This window comes from Vigna umbellata, chromosome 4 (assembly GCF_029865625.1).
Source record: "Vigna umbellata cultivar VRB3 chromosome 4, Vumbellata_1.0, whole genome shotgun sequence".
NCBI classification, from domain to species: domain Eukaryota; kingdom Viridiplantae; phylum Streptophyta; class Magnoliopsida; order Fabales; family Fabaceae; genus Vigna; species Vigna umbellata.
The window spans coordinates 9822904-9846131 of record NC_142168.1 but is presented as its reverse complement, the minus strand read 5'-3'; the positions used below and the strand labels follow the sequence as shown (position 1 = coordinate 9846131).

At 31.5% G+C, this 23228-nt stretch overlaps 2 protein-coding genes across 3 annotated transcripts; both read left to right on the top strand.

The window, feature by feature from the left end:
- The first annotated feature begins 343 nt into the window (after nt 1–343).
- LOC124840884 (transcription factor PRE6-like) lies at nt 344–2412 on the top strand. The gene is made up of 2 exons (XM_047317019.2): nt 344–759; nt 2077–2412. The coding sequence occupies exons 1-2, from the start codon at nt 637–639 to the stop codon at nt 2230–2232; spliced, it is 279 nt and encodes a 92-aa protein (XP_047172975.1). The 5' UTR covers nt 344–636; the 3' UTR covers nt 2233–2412.
- A 15167-nt stretch (nt 2413–17579) lies between these two features.
- On the top strand, nt 17580–22632 carry LOC124840880 (uncharacterized). Of its 2 annotated transcripts, none has more exons than XM_088111538.1 (10): nt 17580–17898; nt 19808–19969; nt 20441–20936; nt 21026–21219; nt 21298–21548; nt 21627–21794; nt 21870–21977; nt 22060–22135; nt 22207–22302; nt 22377–22632. In XM_088111538.1, exons 3-10 carry the CDS (start codon nt 20663–20665, stop codon nt 22464–22466), a joined length of 1257 nt encoding a protein of 418 aa, XP_087967664.1. In that variant the 5' UTR covers nt 17580–17898; nt 19808–19969; nt 20441–20662; the 3' UTR covers nt 22467–22632. The 2 variants fall into 2 exon arrangements, with proteins under 2 accessions (XP_087967664.1, XP_087967663.1); XM_088111537.1 differs by having other exon boundaries at nt 17653–17881.
- Nucleotides 22633–23228: the final 596 nt, after the last annotated feature.

Here is a 23228-nt window from a genome sequence, read left to right as displayed (position 1 = left end):
AGCATCGTTACAAATCGGGGTAAGCTATAAAAAGATTAGATAAAAAATAGCACAGAATTAGTAAGCAGACAAAAAAAAGTTTTGGATGTAAGTAAGAAGAAATGTATAAAATGAGAGTAGAAAATAATGAGAGTTTGCGAATAGGAGAATTGATCTTGATCAGTGTTAATTTAATTAACAATTATCTAATCTAAATTTGAAACTACTAAGGATAGTCCAGTGCTTTCAATCAATGTTTTCTTGACATCCAACATAGCTGTCTACGTTATTGTACTCTCTCTATCTATCTGCTGTCCCCATGGTCCTCTCTTCCTTCATTATATCTCTCTCATCACTCTCTCCTCTCACTCAAAACCTCCCTCGTATCCAACACTCTTCTCTCCTTCCTCCTACTCCTATATATCCCCTTTCCCCTTCTTCCACTAACTCCATGTGTTTTATTTCCCACTTCCCAAACCAAAACCATTCATTCTTTGCTTTCCTTCTGCTTCCATATTACCAGGTAAAACTTATCATACACATACATAACCCCACACATACCTCTGCTTATATATAGCAGCAAAACTAGCCTAGCTTAGCTTGCACTTTCAACAATTACACACAAGTACACCAACCTCCACCTAGCAACCTAGTAACATGTCTAGCCAAAGATCCAGACAACATTCAGGGTCTACAAGGATCTCCGATGACCAAATCATCGAGCTTGTTTCCAAATTGCGCCAACTTGTTCCTGAGATTCGCAGTAGGCGATCTGACAAGGTACAGAACTCAATCTCTCACCTTACTCACAAATGTAATGTAATGCGTGTCTAGAAATAAAAAAAAATAAAAAAATTACTTTTGAAGTGTGAAAGTTCTATATACAGTATCATTTAACCTCGCAGTAAAAATGATGAAAAACCACATCTAGAGAGAGAATTACAGGATCATTTAAAAGTATTCATACTAACACATAATTACTGGGAGTTTTTAATCTTTAAACTCTTTTGTTGAGAAAATTGAAGGGGTTCCTTGGCATGTGCATCTAACTTAGACTGAAGCTTCTCCTGGCTCATATAAAACCCAACTGTTTCAACCTCACGCTTCCTGATAGAGATATATATCTCTTATACAAACACAGAAACAGCTTGCTTCTTTGTTTCTGTATATGTGAAGTGATAGAGTAGGATTATGCTACCGATCATAGTGGCATGTCTCCTGCTGAACATGTCAATCGTATTATAATAAAGGAGGAGTCATGGATAGTCATAATTTGACCCGCATATTGAGGGCCAAGTTCCAAACAATTCCAAAATCTATACAGATCCCTCAGACTTTAAAGCCTTCTCATTGACTCTATAAAATTATATTTGCAAAGATAACGTATTTAAATATACATATGCATATACATATACATATACATATATATATATATATATATATATATATATATATATTATAATATTTGTTATTGCATACATTTCTTGGTCCATTTTACTGATTTTACTTGATGCGCTATAGTTACATGTGTATTTCTGAAACAGTGTTACTTTATAATTCATAAAAGATGCGAGCAGACAATATTTTTCAAAAGATATTACATCTATTTTTTAAAAGAGTTAATCGTGTTTGAACATGATATAATTACTGAATAATGTTTTTTAAATATTTAACTTATACTGTACATTTAACTTATACTGTACATTTAACATTTAAATCAAATGACAATCTAGCACAGTTACATGTTGAAAACGAAGAACAAGAAAGCTTACGCCAAAACAACTCTGGCAGTAACAGCAGTATATACAAGTAATGCAGAAGCCCAGAAGTAGAAAAAAACCATAAAAAACGAGGAGAGTAGTCAAGTGGTTAATTTTGACCAACTCATGCATGAAACGAATCTTTCCGTATGTAGTGATTGGATCATATAGTAATAACAATTTGGTCAGATAGCATGTGTTGGAGTCTAATCTGTTTGTTCCTGCTCATTCAACGGAAGCGGTTTAAATTTCATGCAAAGTACGGCATGTGTGAGTGTGTGTGAGATAAAGAAAGTGACTCGTAGGTAACCAAGATACTGACTTTTTTACAATGCAGGTTTCAGCGTCGAAGGTCCTACAAGAAACCTGCAACTACATCAGAAGCTTGCACAGAGAGGTGAGTGACTTGAGTGAGCGACTGTCTCAGTTGTTGACCACAATTGATGCTGATAGTGCTGAAGCGGGAATCATTAGGAGCCTACTTAATCAATAAGCCATGAGTGTTATGATTTTTTCATTCAAAGAGTGCTAATTATTATAAGAGTGTACTTCATTCTAGGTGTGCTGAGAGAGAGCCTGGGAGCTATACTGTACCTCCCATATGGCAGGTAGGACATTTCATAACCAGATGTTTTCTCTTTTGCCAATAAATTTTAAGTGCTTGTACCAGCTACATATATGTATGTGCCTCTTTTTATGGATGGCCAAAATGTAGCACTCCTTAAATTTATTAAACTTCTTACTACTTATGTACTTTAATTTATACTGCTTTACTCACCTAGAACTTAGAAGAAGTCAGATAGTAAGAGATGCATATTTGATACAGAAATATATATATATATATATATATATATATATATATATATATATATATATATATATATATATTATATTTAATGTTTGTTTATTGTGCTTGAATCTTATTGGTAAAGTATGAACTCGTGCTAAACACTACTACTGAGTATAACGGAAAGTTTGGTTATGTGGATAAAATTGTTAGTTAATGGAGGTTGTAACATGAACATTATGCAGACCGGTTTTAATTACATGGGATTGTGTCGGTAAAGTTGGGTTCAAGTTTCTATAATAAGAGCTGAAAGTAATTGACGTGAGTGAGAGGTTTGGTCTAATTGGACGGTTGGTTAAATAATATAGAAATCCACACTTTTAGACTTTTAGTGTTTGGAAAGAGACTTAATTTGAGACAAATACCCTCAGAAAGTGTCCTCGTTTACAAGTGAAAAGTGAAAGAGTTTGGAATGTAGCGGATATTCAATGAAGCGTGCTCGATTTTCTTGTGCTCGAGCCATTTTCTTAACTATAGTTTTGTTTTTTTTTTCGTTTTGTTTGATGTTGTTTTTCTTGTCATAGCGTGATTGTGGGAAGGCAACAGTGTATGAGAGTGAAATGAATATTACCGTTAGCAAAGGATTCAGAATATGTACACATCTTGAAAATAGGATTGAAAAAGATTGAGATAAAACTAATAAACATAAGTAATAATGCTATGAAAAATGTAAGGTGAAAACGACAACTCAAATATCGAAAAATGAGGCTGTTGGAAGACTACGTTTCCTCTTAATGTTTTGGATTTAAATCCTATTGTCCAATCAACGTTATTAAAAGCAAAACAATACAATGCAATAAATTTCGAATGCTATAGAAAAATGACTAAAATATGTCCACCATTCTACTCAACTGAATGTTGCTTACACGACATTGAAGTCTTCTTTGTCGATGTCTTTGCGCTTCTTAATGAGATTCTTTCACTCTTAGGTTCTAAATAGAAATTGGGAATTTAAATATCAAATCTTCTAAGTGTTTTGATGCACACAAAATTTTAATTTTCAGTCAATTACATGTGTATGAGCCAAAACTTTAGTTATTTATAATGTAATTGAAATCTCAATTTATAAATAGGAGTATATACAACGAATTTTTAGTAGTTTCTCATAACCAAATGAAATAAAAGAAATAAATTTCTAATTTGAATAAATATAATGCTTGTAAGCAAATATTTAAGTATTCGACTTAACCTTGTGTAATTCGAATTGCAATGACCAAATTGAATTGACAAGACTTTTCTTTTTTTTACCAAAACTGGTATAGACAAAAGTATGTGTAAAAATTAAATAACTTGACGAGGTCATTGTTCTTGCATATATCATCTTTTATAAAGAAAAAGTCAAACTTAAGAAGAAAAATAGCCGATATGAAAATGAATCATGCAAATTAACAAGAAAACAAAATAAGAAAGCAAACAGATGAAGTTTGAATATTAAAAGAGATATAAATATATAGAAAAAATTATATGTAAATTGAGAAACTTAAATAAATCAAACGAATAAAGGGAAGCATAAATGCGTCCAAAAACCAAATGCATTGAATTTAAAGAAAATAAAACAACTAAAAAAAGGAGAACTTTGTTTTTGAAAGGCAAAATAAAGAAGAAATTAAAAGAAAAATGAATAAATCAATATTCTTTTGCTATTTGTCTCAATTTTGCATGTTGAAAGTAATCAACGTTAATCAACTTCCTTTGTTATTCAAATCCAACGTCAAAACTCCTCATCACCTAACAGTTAGAACTGTTTTGAAATTATACTTCTTTGAACCTTGAATCTCGACTTGATTCTTTAACTATTTGGATCGACACTTCAATTTGAAATAACTTGAAGAAATCAAAATAAGCCAGACAAATAAATATATATATATATATATATATATATATATATATATATATATATATATATATATATATATAACCATAGTTTATGTTGTAAAAAATACTAAAAAAGAAATTGAATAGAAGTATTTGGCATGCACGATATGTAGAAAAAAAAAGGAAGAATGGTTTGTACCAATTAAAAATTACATAAAAAAAAATACAGTAAGCATTCTTTTAAGGGTGTAATTCCATGACGACAATTAGCAAGAAACAATTCTGTCATTTCTGACCTAATCTTTTATATTTATGAATGAAAAATGTCAGAATCCCGACCACGCTTCCTAACATTCATCTTCATCACACTGCACCAGCCAATGCCATGTTCTTCTCGATTACAACATCACCAATTAGTTATCATGTTCGGTTCCATTAATTAACTTCACATTTCTTCGTTTCATCCCTATTCTCACCGACACGACCAAGCTAACTTGGCCACCACCACCTTCCACCACGACAGATTTTTTAAGATTTTCGACATTCTGATGTCCGATCATATATGTATTCGTACCCTTTCTTTTTTTGTTTACAGCACAATTATTGTCACGGATCCAACTCGGTGAAGTTAAGTTTTGATCTCCCAAAATATCATCCCAATTTCAATTCTCTTCAACTTTTTCTGACCATTCTTCTTTCGCACCTTGTTATAAGCTTGCCATCACCTGAGTGCACCACTCCCTTTAAGAAAAACCAGCAATCCCTTCAATCAACCCACTGATTACCTAATTATTTTTTCTTCTAAAAGGTATTAACGTAAATAACGATCAAATATGTAGTTAGTTCCACTACTTTCTTGTCATGTAACGATTAGTTTTTAAGATTTCTCTTCGTTGATGTGTACTTTGTTTGTCTTCATCATATATCATACACATAATTTTTTAATATATAAGAAACCTGTATGTATATACTGTCGGTGCCACATTTTTTGTGTAACTTGTCGTCATACTAATAAAGTAAACTCACATATAATTAAGTTTAATTTCTGCAAATATTATATTAATAAAAACCAGTCAACCACCTTATACACATTTCTTTTTTGCGGTGTACATCGTGTTATGAGACTTCAATGTAACAACTTGGAGCAAAAATATTATCATCGTTTTCTTTTCATCACCAATGTTATTACCATCATTTGATGATTATGGCCAAATTTTGTATGTTTCAAAGATGAGAAACATCTATTATTAACATATTTTAAAGATGGCAATTATACACAGACACACGAATATATATATATATATATATATATATATATATATATATATATATATATATATATATATATATATATTAAACTTGTGATCTTCATTATAATTCTAACGTGAAGTCATATTTTGAATATAGGATTAGATATTAATAGATGGTCAGATAATGACTCGATAATAGATGACATAATAGGTCTAATAAACAATAAATATCATTATAATGGATTTATAATAGTTATAATACCATATTAAAAAATAAACTTTTAAATCTAAATTAATTCCCATAAAATTGAATTATATAATACAATATAAGAAAATTCCTAAATGGTAACCAATTTTTAAAACAAAAAATAAAAAGTCACTGTAATAACCAATTTAAATTAAAGATTAGTCGGTTTCTAAAAAAATTATAATTAGATTGTGAATTGGTTTTTAAATTAGTTACTAACATTACTTTTTACTACCAAAAGAATTTGTATATAAATTGATCCTAATTATAATAATTGTAGCTAATGTTAGTGACTAATTTAGAAACAAATTTATAATCTAATTATAATCTTTTATTCAAGACTATTTTATATGTCAATAATTTTTAGTTTATAAATTTGTATCCAAATTGGTCATTATAATGATTAATTATGTTTTGACTTTAAAATTGATTATTATCTAGATATTTTCTTATAATGATGTGAGTTTATATTCATTTTTACATGATAAATTTATTTGATTTATAGTTTATATAAGATCTCCAACAAACTAAAAAAAAGAAAATAATTTTTCCAAATATAACACGAGAAAGGTGATGTTTATTATATGGCACAAATTATATGGCTAGTTGAATGGAATAGGTTCTGACATTTAATCTTTTATTTATGGGTAGAGAATGGTTTGAGGAGAAAGAAGGGGTGTGCATGTTGCAAGTTGCATGAATTTGGAAGAAAACGGTAGGTTTGGTAATAAAAATCTGCAAATTTTGTTCGGTCGACATTGTGGGAAAGGGACTAAACGTTTTTGCAAGATCTGGCTGAGCTATATGATTCATACAGAGGGTTGATCCTTTGCAGTAGGAAAATGATACGTGAGAAGAAGCTTTTGTGGCCATTCATTGGAAACTATGTCAGTCAACAAATTTATATATTTTGCTTCTACTACCACACGTTTATAAGGCTTTTTCCCGAAGGAATTCAAAGTCAAATAACCGAAATTTTGAACATTGTGTACATGGATATTTAAATTGTAGTGAAACGTCTAACTATAAATTTGGCCCTTTATGCTCTTCTATTTATATCACCATGTCATTTTTTCAATAACCAACTACTTCACTCTATATCAGTATATAAAAATTATTGTAGACACAGTAAGTAATTTTGAGTTTTTATAAATTTCAATATTTTAAATTAAATATTATTATTTATTTTCAGTTTATTGAGTGTTCAAAATTTTTGTATTTTTCAATTAAATTATCATTATTTGTCAGACCTCGGAAAACGAACCCAAAACCCCTGCTCAGACTCATTAAAAACACACCCAAACTCTGATGCGCTAACGCCAGGTGTCAAGAATGGAATTTTCGAAAGTCAGTTAGTGGATGACAGGTGTCGACAGGAGAGTGTACGACCGTTTGGACGTGGGGTAAACAAAAATGATTTTTTTCTGAAAACCCTGCCACTCTCCTCTGCATGCACCCTCTTTCCAAAATCTGATCTTTCATTTTCCTCCTCCTTCTCTTTAGAAAACCCTCCCTTCTCTCTACTGTAACTTACCCTTCTCTACTCCGATCACCGTTCAGGCACCGTGGAAGCATTTCTGACGTCCCAAGCTTCATCTTGAACCGATTGAGTTTCAAGTTTGAGCTGGTAAGTCTTCTCCCCTTAGTCGTTCGTTCTTTTGTTACATGCAAAGCTAAGTTCTGGTTGCATGCAAGGGTGTAGTCTAAGTTATTCTTGATTTTTATGTGGTTCGATTTAGTTGGAAGAGTTAAGTGATCGTTGAGGGTAGAAAGCTGTAGTCGGGCGAACCAAAATCCTACGTTTAGGACGTTCACTCACAGATCTAGGTAAGGGAAGCTTATTTAATTTAATTTGAATTGTATGCTGTTAAACTGTTTGACGTTCGTTTAGTTGATTGGATGATTTTGATGCATGATGGTTGATATGGTTGGATGAATTGAGTGTTATTTTACTTAATGAGATGAAATGAAATATGGCTGAGTTAGGGTATGATGTACAAAATATATGAAACCTGTATGATATGTGATGTATGAGATATGAAGGTTGGTTTTGATAGAAAGTTTATAAAGTTCTGAAGTTATGAAGGTATAGGTTGAGAATACTGATTTGAAATAAATGATTTTGTATATGAGATTATACTATGATAAAATACGTTCATTACTGGACGGTCATTGACTGTTTGGTTCTCCTGTTGAACATGGTTGAAATGGGATTCTTTCATTTGGAAAGAATTCTAGTTGAGGACGAGTGTCTCCCTATCGTAATGTTGTGCTTGAACGATCGGTCAAGAGTAGTTGCCTCTGAGTATCCAGTATTAAACCTAAATTCGGTATCTATATATATATATATATATATATATATATATATATATATATATATATATATATATATATATATGATTGTATAGGTAGTTGTTTCTAAACACCATTCCTATGATATCTTATTTATAAATCTTTTATTCTGAAATTTTAGTGGTGTTCGGTCTTACACCAAGCGCTCGTATTTTTACAGTAGATCTACCCTGATAAAATATCGTTTGTCCAATTTCAGAAGAACCTTCCTTTCCTCGTTCGGTCATTTACTGACATGAGATTTCTGTATGTGAATTATTCTAAGTTTGGTCCTATGACGTCCTAATATGTCCACTTTATTGTCTCGGATCAAGAGTTCCCAGTTCTAGGTATTCTTTGAGTTTCGATTGGAATTCACGAGAGTCAGTTCATTTAACTGATTCGGGTTGTAGAAGACGTTCGTCACATATGGCATAGGTGTACCTAATTCCTTTCTAAAATTTCAGTAAAACCCCTTTGGTAGTATTCTGTTCTAGAATGAGAGAGTTCGTGTTTCGTTCCTGTCGTTCGTCCTGGTATTAAAGAGGGTTGAACGTTCGGTATCTGATGTTCTTGGAAATGATGATAATAATGACACTTAAGTGAAAAGTTATAAATGATGAAGAGTTTATGAGATGAGTATGAAATTATGGATTTGAACGAGCGTTCCGGGGAGGAACGAATCTTGTGTGAATATTGGAATTGGTAAAGTATGAATGTGGACAAAGCTTAGCTGGCGATTCATCCTGATGTTCTGTGAGTACTCGTCCTCAAGTAGAGGGGAGTAGGTCATGTGTGGGAACGACAGGAGGTCCTAGTCTTTAGGGGTACTTTGGATGGAACGGACTAACCTCGGGTGGCAGTTGATGAGAATTCCAGTTACTACATCACCCGGGTGCACGAACGTCGTAGCTACACAGAATTCATACAGTCTGGACAGTCGGTCTAGTATTAGGGTTGATTGAATTTGTTTATTGAAATGTATTTGAATGTGGTTGCATATGAAAATGTATGTTATTACTTGAATTAAATTACATAAGCTTACCCTGTGTTTTCTTGTGTTCTCTTGTTGTACGTCCGTCTTGTCATTGCAATGATCATCCGTGTGGATGTGAGCAGATGGAAGCGCGCTACTTGAAGAGGAGCTGGAAGAAGAAAATTTTGAAGATGCGAACCTCGTAGACGTTGAAGTAAAAGCCGAACCGTAGGACGTTCGGTCTGTAGTTAGTAGTTTAGCATGAAGTGACCGTTCAGTCACTTCCTTTCCTTTTATTGTTATTTGACCGATCGGTAATTTGACTTTTGTAAGCCGTTCGGTCATGTTTCTCTAATCTTGTACAGTTTACTTTTGGTAACCCTATCTAAGGCCGTTCGGCCAAAGTTTGTTAGTTTGTTTAGTATAAAAACTGAATTGGTTTATTATTAATGTAATTAATTCTATTATATGATATTTACTGTATTTTTGGAATATTACATTATTTAATTTCTTTTGAATAATTGAGTGACTTAATTATTATCTTGTTCCGTATTTTGATTGTTTATCTTCACATGTTAATAAATATTAAATTTTATAATTAATATAAAATAATATTCAATAAATTAGTTTTATTTTATTTTATATCATTACTGAGTTATTACTTATCTAATATGTTTCGATCAAAATAACAAAAATCAACTATTATATTATGTTAACTATAATATTATTTTATATTAATTATAAAATTTTATATACATTTTTTTAACATGTGGAAGTAAGTAGGATGACATGACAATACAATCACTTAGACTTATTAACAAAAAAATTAAATAATAATAAATCAATTGAAAAATATAAAAGAAATTAATATTCAATAAAATAAAATAAATATTATAGTATCCTTTTAAAAATATCTAAATTTATGAAATTTAAAAGTTAATTAATTTTTTATTTCTTAATGTAAATCTTATTATTCTATATCAGGTTTGACTATAATTTTATTCTGATATCACTAGTAAAAAATAGCGTGTAACCTCACGCGTTCAACGTTCAACCACTAAATAGCCAATGTTAAACATGACCCGTGACATTTTTGTAAATAAATACAATTATTAAACGTCGTTTAGAATTGTAATTCGACATAAAAGGATATAAAACATCGAATGTCTCAGCGTTAGACGTCAAAAGGTTAGTGAATTCAATAAAAAATTGAGTGGGAGATTGAAAATTCATTCACTTTATCTTAGTGCGTGAGACCCCCTTCTCTTCTCAAACTTTTCTCGAACGAAGTTTGGCGACCGATATTTCTTTCATTTGATACAAATGCATGTTATGTATGATTTTCGTTTGTTTTGACCGATTATTTTCGTGCTCTTGTTCTTTATAGGCGCATTCTGCTTTCTCTGTCACTAGTGACGATACTTTATTCTGACCAACCCACCTTTTGAAGGTTAGTTTTCGTTTTGGTTTTGAAGAACTTATTTGTTGAACTTGTTTGTTGTTGTTTGCTTGAACTTTTTTGTTGTTGTTGTTTGATTGAACTTGTTTGTTGTTGTTTATTGTTGTTTGTTGTTGATACTACGTTCATAGTTCTTGCTTTATAAAATACCAAAAAATAAAAACAAATGATTAACATATTAACAAAATTCGACCTTAAACGTCAAATTTTTTGAATTCAACGTCAATTTAACGTCTCCTGATATGACGTTGTTCGCGAATTCGCCGTTAAAAACCCAAAATATTTCGACGTTGTATAAGATTTTTGTACTAGTGTATATAATTGAAAGTTTCTATTTTAAACAAATGATATTTCTACGGTGATATTTTTCTAAGTTAATTACTATAATTTACCAATTACGAGTAAAAGCTAAATATTTTAAAGTGATAGAAAGTGACTTAGCTTTGAGAATTTATTTTGTGAAAAGAAATTTAATCTCACATTCTACACATGTCAAAATAGGTTTAAACTTGGAAGAAAATTTGGTTTATTTATGAATTTGAGTCAAATTTTTTTTTTTAATTGTAAATCAAATCGAACCTAAACTCGCATGTTAAACAAATTTAGGTGAGGTTGAAGTTGAGTTGATCCATAATCAATCATCAATAATCTTTTATTATTTATTTTAGCATTTTTTATTATATCATTCACTATTTCTAATTAACCATTTGATATTTTGAAATACTATATTGTTATTTAATAATGTTGAAATAGTTTGAATATGTAATTTATTTGTTTGTCAAATTATATAAGTTCATTTCTTAACTTTCAATTATTACTTAATAATGCTTGGTTCAATAGATAAACATTTTTTACTTTTTTTTTATCAGCATGAAATAAATGAATAGATATAGAGCACTTATTATTACTTTAATCCTTTTAAACACATTCACATGTTAGTCCTCTACATAAGATGTGCAAAGAAAACATAGCATATGCAAAGAAGTCAAAAGAGAAGTTATTTGAAATACAGTTTTCCACATGAGCAAAGATCAAATATATAGGTTGGTTATAATTCAACAAATATAAACCCTACTCATGATTCAAAACCCACCAAAGATACATGAATACATAAGGAGCATAGTGTGTAGATCACCTGTCACACAAATAAGATAACCAAACTTCACCCTAAATCCCTTATGTTTTAAGCATGCCTTTCAAAGTAGCTAAACTTAATGTTTCTTGTACTTCTTATTGGCTTCATAACAAATTTGGTTGGATATTGTTGAATATAGTAAAAATTATGTATAAAATTAATCTTTCTTGTGTTAAATATACACATAGAGTCATCTATTTATAATAGAAGAAATATGGACTAAGTCCAAAATACAAATAAGAAATAAAAACAAACTGACTAAAGATAAAAGATAAATATAAAATAAAGATAATATATCTAACACTCTCCCTCAAGCTAGTGCATACAAATCATATGTACCAAGCTTTTTACTAATATACTCCATAAAGTCTTTAGTGAAAATTTTTCCTTCTACACTCGAGTGACACCAAATTCCTAATGATTTACAAGACGATATGAAAGACAAAATACCAACCCAAAAACTTTTCCTGAGCAACAAATCTAAGAGGTTGCTCTATGTAAATCTCTTCTTGCAAATCGTTGTTGAAGAATGCATTGTTGAGATTCAGTGGATAAAGGGTCATTATTGGAGAGCCATCACAACTATAAATAAACTAACAAAAGTCATATTTTCTATGGGAAAAAAAGCATATGTGGACGAGTCAAACGCAACGGTGACAAAAGGGAGGTCAGAAGAGACGACAGTATAAGAAGTCATGGATGAACAGGAGATAGAAACCAAAAAAATCCAAGATTTCCAATCAAGACACTTGAAAAAGGAAAAAGAGCAACCTCAATGCTCTGAATAGCCGCCTGAGAGGAGACGAGACGTGCATCAACGCACACTGAACTTGAAAGAGGAAAACAAGCAACACCGATGCTCTGAATTGCTACTAGACATGCCACCATGCACGATGTAAAATGAAGCAAATCCACATCTTTAAAAGGCGTTAAGAGCGCGTATGAGCTCCGATGAAGGCGTAGTTGATGGCATGGTGGTTTCTTGGCCGAGACAATCAAAATCATGTGATCGTTGGTCGAAATTAGAACTTTGGTAGTGGCAGCGGTAGGTGATTGCACCGTCGACAGCGATAAATGGCAGCGTCGCAAACAAAGTAAATGGCACTGCCGCTGGGAACGACGAATGTAGTGGTAGAGACAACAAGAATTTTTCCTCAAAAGAACCTTAAAGTTTAGATACCATGTTGAATATAATGAAAATTATGTATGAGATTAATTTTCCTTGTATTGAATATACACATAGAGTTCTTTATTTATAATAAAAGAAATATAGGTTTAAGCCCAAAATATAAATAAGAATTAAAAACAAACTAACTAAAATAAAAGATAAATATAAAATAAAGATAATATATCTAACATATATAAGAGAAATTAACTTGGGATTTTGTGTTTCATCTAATACCACATTTTCAGTTGGACTAAACCAAAAATTTCTTCTAGGTTCATCTTCCTTTGCATGAAACTCATCCTATTTTTATTTTTCTAAAGTTTCTAATTAATTGTTATTCACTACCTTTCCCAATAAGATTTTGGTTACTATTTAGGTTAAAGAGGTAAAAATGATGAAAATTAGTCTTAGGTTGATTATGATGCACCAAAGACACTCTCATCCATCTATCACGCATATTTCACACCCTTTATGATACTCTACAGGTAAAAAAGAGGTGTGTCACACTCTCCTCACAATTTGAATATTGCTCACACATGTTATTTTGCAATTGGATCTCCCTTACAAATAATTTATCCAACAATACCCTTTAACTAAACATATTAATTTTATTATTATAAAAATGATTAAATATATTTTTATTTTATAAACTTATATGCGAAATTACGATTTGTTCATGTCTCAACTTCAGAAATGAATGGATATAATTGTTGGAATTTTGTGACTCAAACATCATTTGGTTGAAGTAGCCAAAGCAGTTAAATAAAAATATATTTCTATCCTATTTCTTAGGAAGATTTTATGCATTATTTAATTAATTAGTTTAGGAGATATTTTTCAAAGTTGGTTACAAATTATGTAGTATAAATATTTACGGCTTATGCTCAATAAAATATATCAGTTTCCCTTTCATTATTTTGCCTCATATACTTTAAAACACAACAATTGGTATCAAGAGCAAAAAGGATCTTACGAGATTTGTGATATAACCCACAAACACCTACAACCACAAAATAGCCACCACACATAAGATGAAATCTCAAACATCTTTTACTACCGTTTATGTACCTGTATTTAATGGACAAAACTATCAAATGTGGGCTGTCAAAATGGAAGCATATCTAGATGCTAACGATGTATGGGAAGAAGTATAAGAGGACTACGAAGTGCCTCCCTTGCTAAATAATCCTACGGTTACTCAAATGAAAAGTCACAAAGAAAATAGGCTTTGAAAATCCAAAGTCAAATCAATTTTGTTCACAGTCGTATCTCTAGTCATTTTCGATAGAATAATGATGTTGAAAATGACATATGAAATATGGAAGTTTTTGAAGGAAGAGTATGAAGGTAATTAGAGAATCAAAGCAATGCAAGCTTTGAATCTCATTTTAGAACTTGAGATGCAAAGGATGAAAGATTCGGAGACAATCAAAGATTATGCGGACAAGCTTCTCGACGTTGCAAACAAAATATGTCTTTTTGGCACTGATATTCCTGATTCTCGAATTGTTCAAAAAATACTTGTAACAATATGAAGCTACATTGACTTCCTTGGAGATTTCAAAAGATCTTTCTACTATTACCTTGGCGGAACTTTTGACCGTACTTCAGGCTCCAGAACAAAGAAGACTCATGAGAGAAGAAGGTCATCTTGAAGGGGCTTTGATAGCTAAATTTCTAGAAAAAAAAAGGTAAGTCAGGAAGTTTCAACCACAAAAATGATAGCAAATCCTCTCATGTTTTTCCATCATGTCCTTTTTGTAAGAAAAACAATCATTCACATACAAAGTGTTGGTGGAGGCCAGATGTGAAATGCCATCAATGTGGACAATTAGGGCATGTGGAGAAAATCTACAAGTCATCAAAGATATAAGAGAATGTACAAGCTGTTGTTGAATAGGGTGAAGAAGAAGATCTTTTTGTTGTTTCTTGCTTTGCCACTGCAAGATCAACAGAAAGTTGGCTAATTGATAGTGGTTGCACGAACCACATGACTTACAATAAAGAATTATTCAAAGATCTTGATGCAATCTACAACACAAATGTCAGAATTGGAAATGAAGCAAAAATAGTAGTGAAGGGCAAAGGAACCATCGTGATCGAAGGTTGCACAGGTTTGAAATTAATTACTGATGTTCTATACGTTCCTGAAATTGATCAAAACTTGTTGAGTGTTGGCCAACTTCTAGAGAAAGGCTATAAAGTTATATTTGAAGATAAAACCTGCATGATTAAAGATTCAGATAATAAAGAATTATTCAGAGTTCAAATGAAAGGCAAGAGCTTTGCTTTGAATTAGATTGATGAAGAGCAGTTTGTTGTGGGTTGAAGACAATATGCAGGTACAAGGGCTTCCTCAACTAGAAGAGAAATCATCTGTATGCGTAACTTTGCAATATGGAAAACAAAAAAGGTTGCCTTTTCCAAAAGATAAATCTTGGAGAACAACAAACAAACTGCAGGATTTCAAAAGACCTAAAAAAACCATCTCTGAATGACAAGAAAGTAGAGCTAGTGGGTGTTAAAGTTGGTGAAAGTCAAAATGAACCAAAAAAATTAGAGGAAGAAGAGTAGCCTAAGACAACTCTTTCCGAAGCAGAAGTTGAAAATGCAGAAAATCCAAAAGAACAACCACAAGTAAATGAGGAAGTTGCGGAAGATTGTAAGGACGTGAAGACTAAGAAAAAAATTGTGATCAAGATTTCCAAAAGTGAAAGAACTTTAGATATTACGATCAAGGACGAAAAAACTTAGCATATGCTGAGTTTGAGTCAAGGAGGAGATTGTTGGAATTTGGTGACTCAAACGGTATTTGGTTGAAGTAGTCAAAGCAGTTAAATAAAAATATGTTTCTATCTTATTTCTTAGAAATATTTTATGCACTATTTAATTAATTAGTTTAGAAGATATTTTCAAAGTTCGTTACAAATTATATAGTATAATATTTACTGCTTATGTTCAATAAAATATATCAGTTTCTCTTTTATTCTTTTGCTTCATATACTTTAAAACACAACAATAATCTTATTAACTTAATAATGTTAATTTTTTTTATGTATTCATGCATTTGAGTTATTTACATCATTCGACGTATCAGATGCAAGTTTCGAATACTATTTAATAAGTAATAAATATGTTAAAAAGATTGTATGCATTTATTTTTAAAAACTGATGATCAAATAATTTAAAGTGTAGGACAAAAATAAATTATAATTTCACACCTAAATTTTAAAACTAAATCCAACTCTTAAAAAATAATAAGCCAAATTAATTCTTTTTTATTGTATGAGCATATATAAAATAAAAAACAAAATATAAACCAATTCACTTTCCTTATCAATCTATAACAAATTAAGCCAGCATACAAAATTTCTAAAGTATTAAAGGGATATCAGATTAAAGTTTTCACTCCGCGAAAAGTGTGCAATTTCTAAGAAAAAAGTGATTATATATAGATAAAGTGAAAGGATATTTGATTTTGGAATGTAGATGTTTGAAAGATTGTGGTTGTAATATAGGTGTGTAAGTGTAGGGTGTGGTATAGATTTCCAAAGAAGGTAGTTTAAGAGTGCGTGTGATAGCACAGTGGTAATTTAAGAGAGCGTACAGACAAAGATGCAAGTGTATGTGTGAGTGTCAGAGTGAGTAATTGAAAAGACGTACAAACATTTGCATTGCAATCCAAGGCTTGTTCCATCATCTGTCCTGCACTGCACCATGGCTCCAACTTCGATGTGGTCCAATCATAACCCTATCAATTATTACTTACATTTCTTCTTTTCTATCTCCTTCAAATACATTTTACAAACTTACCCTACCACACTTCTTATTTTTTTATCTTTTCATTCATCCATATATCTTAAAAACAATCAAATCTATATACTAGAAGTTCATGTTGTTGTTTTCCCTTTTTATCAGTACACTAGAAGTTGATGTTTTTACTTGACAATGAGTAGAGGTCTCGTGAAAGTTCAGCAACTTTTTGTTGGTTCATTGATTCATAAATTAAAATGTTCAAGACGTGGATCTAGTTTTTGTAAGAGCAATTCTTAAAAGCTGCCAAATTCTTCCTTTTGTATATATGTGTGTTACATGGATAGATTAGGTATCGGGTGAATTGTCAAAACTCTTCTTTTTAAGAATAGCTATATACTATGAAACGTACTTCATGTGATTTTGAATGAGAAATTTGGCCGGTGTCTCTATACATGTATGGCTTAAAGACCAATCAAGCTTAAAAAAGTGAAAAGTCTAATTTTAACTTAAAAGTTTATTTTAGAAAGATATTAAGATGTCAACTTGTACCTAAAAGTATTTGGATAATCATAATTCACTAGTGGAAAATATACTTTTTATAGCTAATTTTTATACCTGTTAAAATTTCTTAGCTATAGAAAGTTATGTGGTGGCAATTTTGTAAATATGTGAAATTTTTTTACACCGGTTATAATGAAATCAGGTATAAAAACTGATACGGTGACAAAATTGTAAAAAATACAAATAGCTTTATACCGGTTGCAATGATAATAGATATAAAAAATCCTTTATTTTATACCTCTTAACCTTAAAATAGGTATAAATTATTGATCTACACCGCTTGAAAATTATAACAGGTATGGATTATTTACATATTCAATTTCTTTTCCCTCCCGCAACTCTTCTTCCTTAGTGTAATTTCTTTTTCGTTCTGTCTCCTGTTCTCCCTCCTTTATTCTCCCTCCTTTCTTCCCCATCCTTCGTTCTCCCTCCTTCCTTCTCCTCCATTCTTCTTCATTCTCCTGCCATTGTTATCGTTCGTTATTATTATTGAAGTTGTCGAGGTGGTTGGGTGAAGCTATTGGTCCACGTTTGAAGTTGTTCGTCCGCGTTTCAAGCTGTGTGGGTGAAACCCTTGCCGTGGTGTGCCGTCGTCAGGTGGTCTGCCATGGGTGGTACATTTTTATGACTTAGGGTTTATACTGATAATTCTTCTCCAAATTTTCTGTTAAGGCAATAAATTTTGCTTGTATCATTGTGTGCAAAATATTTATGTTGTTGCAGACATCTGTTTCGTTGTTTTATATGTTGTTTGGCTGAGGAAGTGTGCAATTGCATACATATTCTTTTAGATCTAAGCTAGGGTATCCCTCGGTGACTGCTCCATTATAAGAAACTAAAAACCTTATCCTAAAAGTAGTAGAGTAGAGAGGTTGGTGGCTAATATGGTGTTCAAGGTATTGAACTTAGGGTGCTACGACTTTTTTCTTTACTATTGTGAAGGTTATTCTTCATACCCAAAACCAACCAGAGATTCATCAAACAGCTAGAGTTGCTTTTCGTGTTGCTCGTAGAAATCAACACATCTGAGTTTTTTTGTATTCTTAGAAAGCCATTAACTATTCATGTCGTCTAATTAAGCTAGTATCATGGGTAATCTGAATAGCAGAATAGATCTAGCTAGTTAGCTTTAATTCTAATTTTACTTGTGTTGTTTATTTTGTACATCTTAGTTGATCAGGGACGAAACTTTTGATTAACTTTGTAAGATACTTTAGCTCACAAAGGAATAACAGAGGCAATTATTGTGGTATTATGTTGCAGACTTGTCATTTGAAATGCCTCTTATCGGATGATACTTTTACACCACAAAACACAAAATTTAATTTATTTAACACTACAAAGTAATAATGTTTTGATTATATTTATATTATTAAAGAGGTGTTGAGTTTAAGAAGATCCTCAAACAAATTTTTTTCACTCTTATTTACTTTACACAATAATACCATGAATTCCAAATAAATTTATACAATCACTTACATTCGTTGTTTTGTTCATTTTATTTTTAATTATAAAAATATGTTTTTGATAATTACATTATTCTTGAAAATAAGTTATCCAATAAATATAATTATAAAAATATTAATTTTCAATGATAAAACATTCTTCAAGGTATCCAAATCACATGTGCAGTTCTTTTTTCAGCTTTGCCTTTTCCTAGTTTGATCAACTCACACAGTTTAAATTCGTTTCTGACCATTATATTAAGTAACAAGCATTTAAACAAGCTAGTTCTGCAATTTGGAATGTGAAGGAAAGGTTTGCAATGACTCCAGAACAGATTGACAAGAATTTTAGCAATGAACTAATGTTAAACAAGATTAAAAACCAGAAAATGACTCACGTGGTATTAAGGAGTGATATTTATTCTCTTGAATCACATTTTGCTACTATAAAGTTATATATAATAGGAACTGATCATCAAGGACAATTATGGAAGTTATGTGTAGAATATAATTGTCAGTAGTTATGTATAAAGAGTATATATCTGATAGTAGGTTGTTTAAACAGGCGTGAAGTTTTTTGCTGTTTAACACTCAATATGTTGTTCACTCTAACTGTCAATGATACTTTGGTTAATCTTGGCTTATCTTTAGTAAATTTAAACGTATCAACTTGTGTACTTTAAATTTGTTTAAGATCCAAATTTCAGATTTCTTCCTTTGATGGATAGATCTTTGTTTAGTTGATATAAGGTAGAATTGCTACTCTCTTATATAACACTTTGAATCTAGTTTGGAATCTGAATTATGTGATGAAAACCTCTTGAAATTAGTCTTGGAAATGTGATTGGATCTTAGTTATGTTTAGACGTGAACCTTTGAGTTCATAAGTTCCTCCTTGTTTATGTTGGTTTGTTTGTTTGTTTGTTGAAGAAGTTAGTAAAAGTGAAGAAAGTTGAGAATACAAAATTTCAAGTGTTTGTTTGTTTGTGCTTTTCATATTTTTTCTTACTGGTTTTGGTTTTTTTGGGTTGTGTTGTGTGACTAATATGTAGTGTTATTTGTGTTGATGAGTGAGCAGAGAAATGAATTGTGGTATGGTCCAGACAGAGTGAAATACTTGGGACCCTTTTCAGCTCAGACTCCCTCTTATTTGACTGGAGAATTCCCAAGGGATTATGGATGGGACACTACTGGATTGTCTGCTAATCCTGAAGCATTTTCCAAGAACAGGGCTCTTGAGGTCAGTCATTTTGCTTACACTGCTATAAAAACATTTCAGTTCTTCATATATAGGATCAAATTTCATAAGGTTTCATGTCAGCATAAACAAAACCATTCATCAAGTTTCATTAACATGAAAAATATTTGCTTTTCCTGACACAACATTGTTGGCTCTAACTGGTTTTTCATCTAATCAAAGAAGCAATATCAGTAATGTTCCTTCATAAACATCTAGTTCTAGTATCCCTCCACACCATAAATTGCTCTCTGCAATAAAAGTCATCTGCCTCTAATCCTATTGGGGCCTCCGATACGAGTACCATAACTCGTCTTCCACGCCATGTTACATGGAAGAGAGCTCGTCAAAGACCATCTGGGGAGTACACATCTGAGGAAACCGCGAGCATAGCTAGGCGCATTGTAAGTTCATATAATAACAACATATGATCTCCCATATGTGATTAACTTAACTTTAAATATTTGGTTGTAGGATGAGTTAGTCGAGCAGAGCACACAAGGTACATTCACTCCCGAGGGTCGTGAGGACATATTGGCAGTTGCCATTGGTCGTCCAGAGCATTCTGGACGTGTTCGAGGTGTTGGTAAATTTATTGGCATTCGTCAATTCTTCGGTCCTCCAACAAATCATCATAGTAAAGCCCATGTTAGTGAGGAGGTCCTCAAGGGTATAAGAGAAGAAATTAGACAGGAGATGAGGGAGGAGATCAGCGAGATGAAGAAAGAGTACGGTGATATGAGAGCACAATTGAAGAAGGAGTACTCTGATATGCGGGCACAATTGTTAGCAGATGTGCGAGCAGAATTAGCCTCCTCCTCAAGCCAACCTAGGAATCTTCCTCAACCTTCTAATCTTTGTATAAGCACAAAGGAGAGTTGTGATGTTTCTCCTCAAAACGCTTCTCCCACTATTGATGCAGACTACGAGTTGTTTAGTGATGATGCCCTACAGTGCTTGGTGGCCTTAGGTAATTTATCTTATTATATTGTCTAAATGTACTTGTTTGTTGAATCATATTCTTTGATATATTTTACAAATATTATTTGGTTAACTTAGGTAAAATGTATACATTGGGGTCAACTATACACCATGAAACCATTACAGCTGATATGATGAGAGTGGTGGTTGTAGACGTACGAAATGCTACAGCTCGAGTCCCTGTGCCCACTGAGGATGTTCAGACAGTGGGACATGCCCTTGGAAATTTTATCCTTTGGCCCCTTAGATTATCAAGAGCAATTGTAAAGAAGGTAATTGTTTTAGTTATGCACTTTGTTGTTTTTATTAGTAATATTAATATTTTGTAAGTTTTTAAATATGTATACTAGGTTGAAGCACAAGGGCAGGAAGATATGAATGAATCACTGCAACAACAGTTGCAGCCGCCACAACACAGAATTCTAGAACAACTTGGTGTGTTGGCAGTGAAGATCTCCCTTTCTCCTATAGAGTTACAAATGCCTCCTGAAGTCACAAACAGGACATCTTCACTCTCTTTCTTCATATGTCAAAGGGATATTTTTGAAATTCTCTCTGGCACTGATATGTTATGTATATCAGTACTACAACTTTGGTTGTTGTAAGTAAATTTCTACATTTATGAAGTTTAAATATATTCAATATTTTATTCTAACATTATTCATTTTCAATGTTTAAGGTATTTACATCGGTTGACCATTGAAAAGAAGAATGATCACATTTATGGTTTTATTGACCCTGTTGCCATTCAAGGAGTTGGAAATAAAGGTGAAGAGGTCCAAAACTACCTCTTAGAGGCTTTTGTAAAGGGAAAAAAGCAAGTGTACTTAGCACCTTATTTGCAACAGTAAGTATATAATTTTTATTAATAAATTTTAATTATGTAAATGTTATTTAACACTATTATTGTTTGAATCTACAGGGGTCACTGGCAATTGTTATTAATTCTTCCTCAACAGTTTCTTGTAGTTCTCTTATGTTCATTGCACAAAAAACCTCACACTTTGGCAATTAAAAATACACTAATATTGTAAGTTTTTAATAATTTATTTGTAGTGTAGACATATTTGATTTTACTAAGTTCTCATTTCAATGTACATTTAACTTTATAGAGTGGTTGAGGCATATTCAAGGTTGCAGGGAACACATATCGTCTCTAGAAAGAAGTTGCAATTCATTGCACCAACTGTAAGTAGTTAATCTTTCAAACTATAAATACAATTATAAATTTTATGATACTTTATAAATTTAACTTGTAGTGCTCACGCCAACCGGGAAGCTTTGAGTGCGGATATTATGTCATGAGGCACATGCAGAAAGTTATATCCGCAAATATCGTTGACTCATGGAAATTGGTAATGTGAACATTTTATAACTAAGATATTAAGCCATTAATATTATAACTTTACTCAAACTATTCATTGTGTAGATATTTGATGACACGTCTCCAATGGAACAACATGTCATAAAGGATGTTCGGGAGCAGTGGGCTACATTTTTTTTAACCATTTGTAAATGATTGGATGTTTCAATATTACATTTTGAGTTTAGGAACTATTTTATGTGTAATATGTTAAGAAACTATGTTAGGTAAATATAGTTAGGAACTTTGTTAAGTAAATATTACATTTTGATGTGTTAATGAAAACAATATTGATTATGTTACTTGTTATTGATTATTTAAACTGTATTCTGGGATTGAATCTTATGCAGGTCTGGATATGGATAGTAGTATATACAAATAAAATATTTAAAAACAACATCACTTTTTACACCAGTCAAAGCCACAGCAGGTATAAAAAGTCTTGTTTTTCACACCTATTATAGCACCAGTAGGTATAAAAAGAAAAATTTTCTCTAACTAAATATAAGACTTTTATACCTATTATGCACAACACAGGTATAAAAAGTAAAACTTTCTACACCATTTTAATAGTAGGTATAAAAAATTATAAACTTTCTATACCCCTTGCTTCTATATCTACTCCAAAATAGGTATAAAAAGCCTTTTTTAATAGGTATAAAAAACCATTTTTGTACTAGTGATTGCACATCAAAATCTTTGCATGATCATAATTGCATTTAGTTAACTATTTATGTGTTATTTTTTTATTTGATTAAATTATTATTAAAATAATAAGTTCTGATGTTAGTTAACTTTTTATCTTTGATATTAATGTAAACTTTGACATTTTAGTTAAAAATTTTAATTTGAGGTTGAAATAAAATAGTAACATCGAATGAACATTGGCCAATTGACGTTCAGTGATGACATTCACAT

What these genes read in the sequence shown, in the direction of transcription:
- LOC124840884 (XM_047317019.2), top strand. Translation starts at nt 637, where the DNA reads ATGTCTAGCCAAAGATCCAGACAACATTCAGGGTCTACAAGGATCTCC. An exon ending in GCAGTAGGCGATCTGACAAG is followed by an intron (nt 760 to 2,076) that starts GTACAGAACTCA and finishes TTTACAATGCAG; the next exon opens with GTTTCAGCGTCGAAGGTCCT.
- LOC124840880 (XM_088111538.1), top strand. Translation starts at nt 20,663, where the DNA reads ATGAGGGAGGAGATCAGCGAGATGAAGAAAGAGTACGGTGATATGAGA. An exon ending in GTACTACAACTTTGGTTGTT is followed by an intron (nt 21,549 to 21,626) that starts GTAAGTAAATTT and finishes TCAATGTTTAAG; the next exon opens with GTATTTACATCGGTTGACCA. An exon ending in TTAGCACCTTATTTGCAACA is followed by an intron (nt 21,795 to 21,869) that starts GTAAGTATATAA and finishes TTGAATCTACAG; the next exon opens with GGGTCACTGGCAATTGTTAT.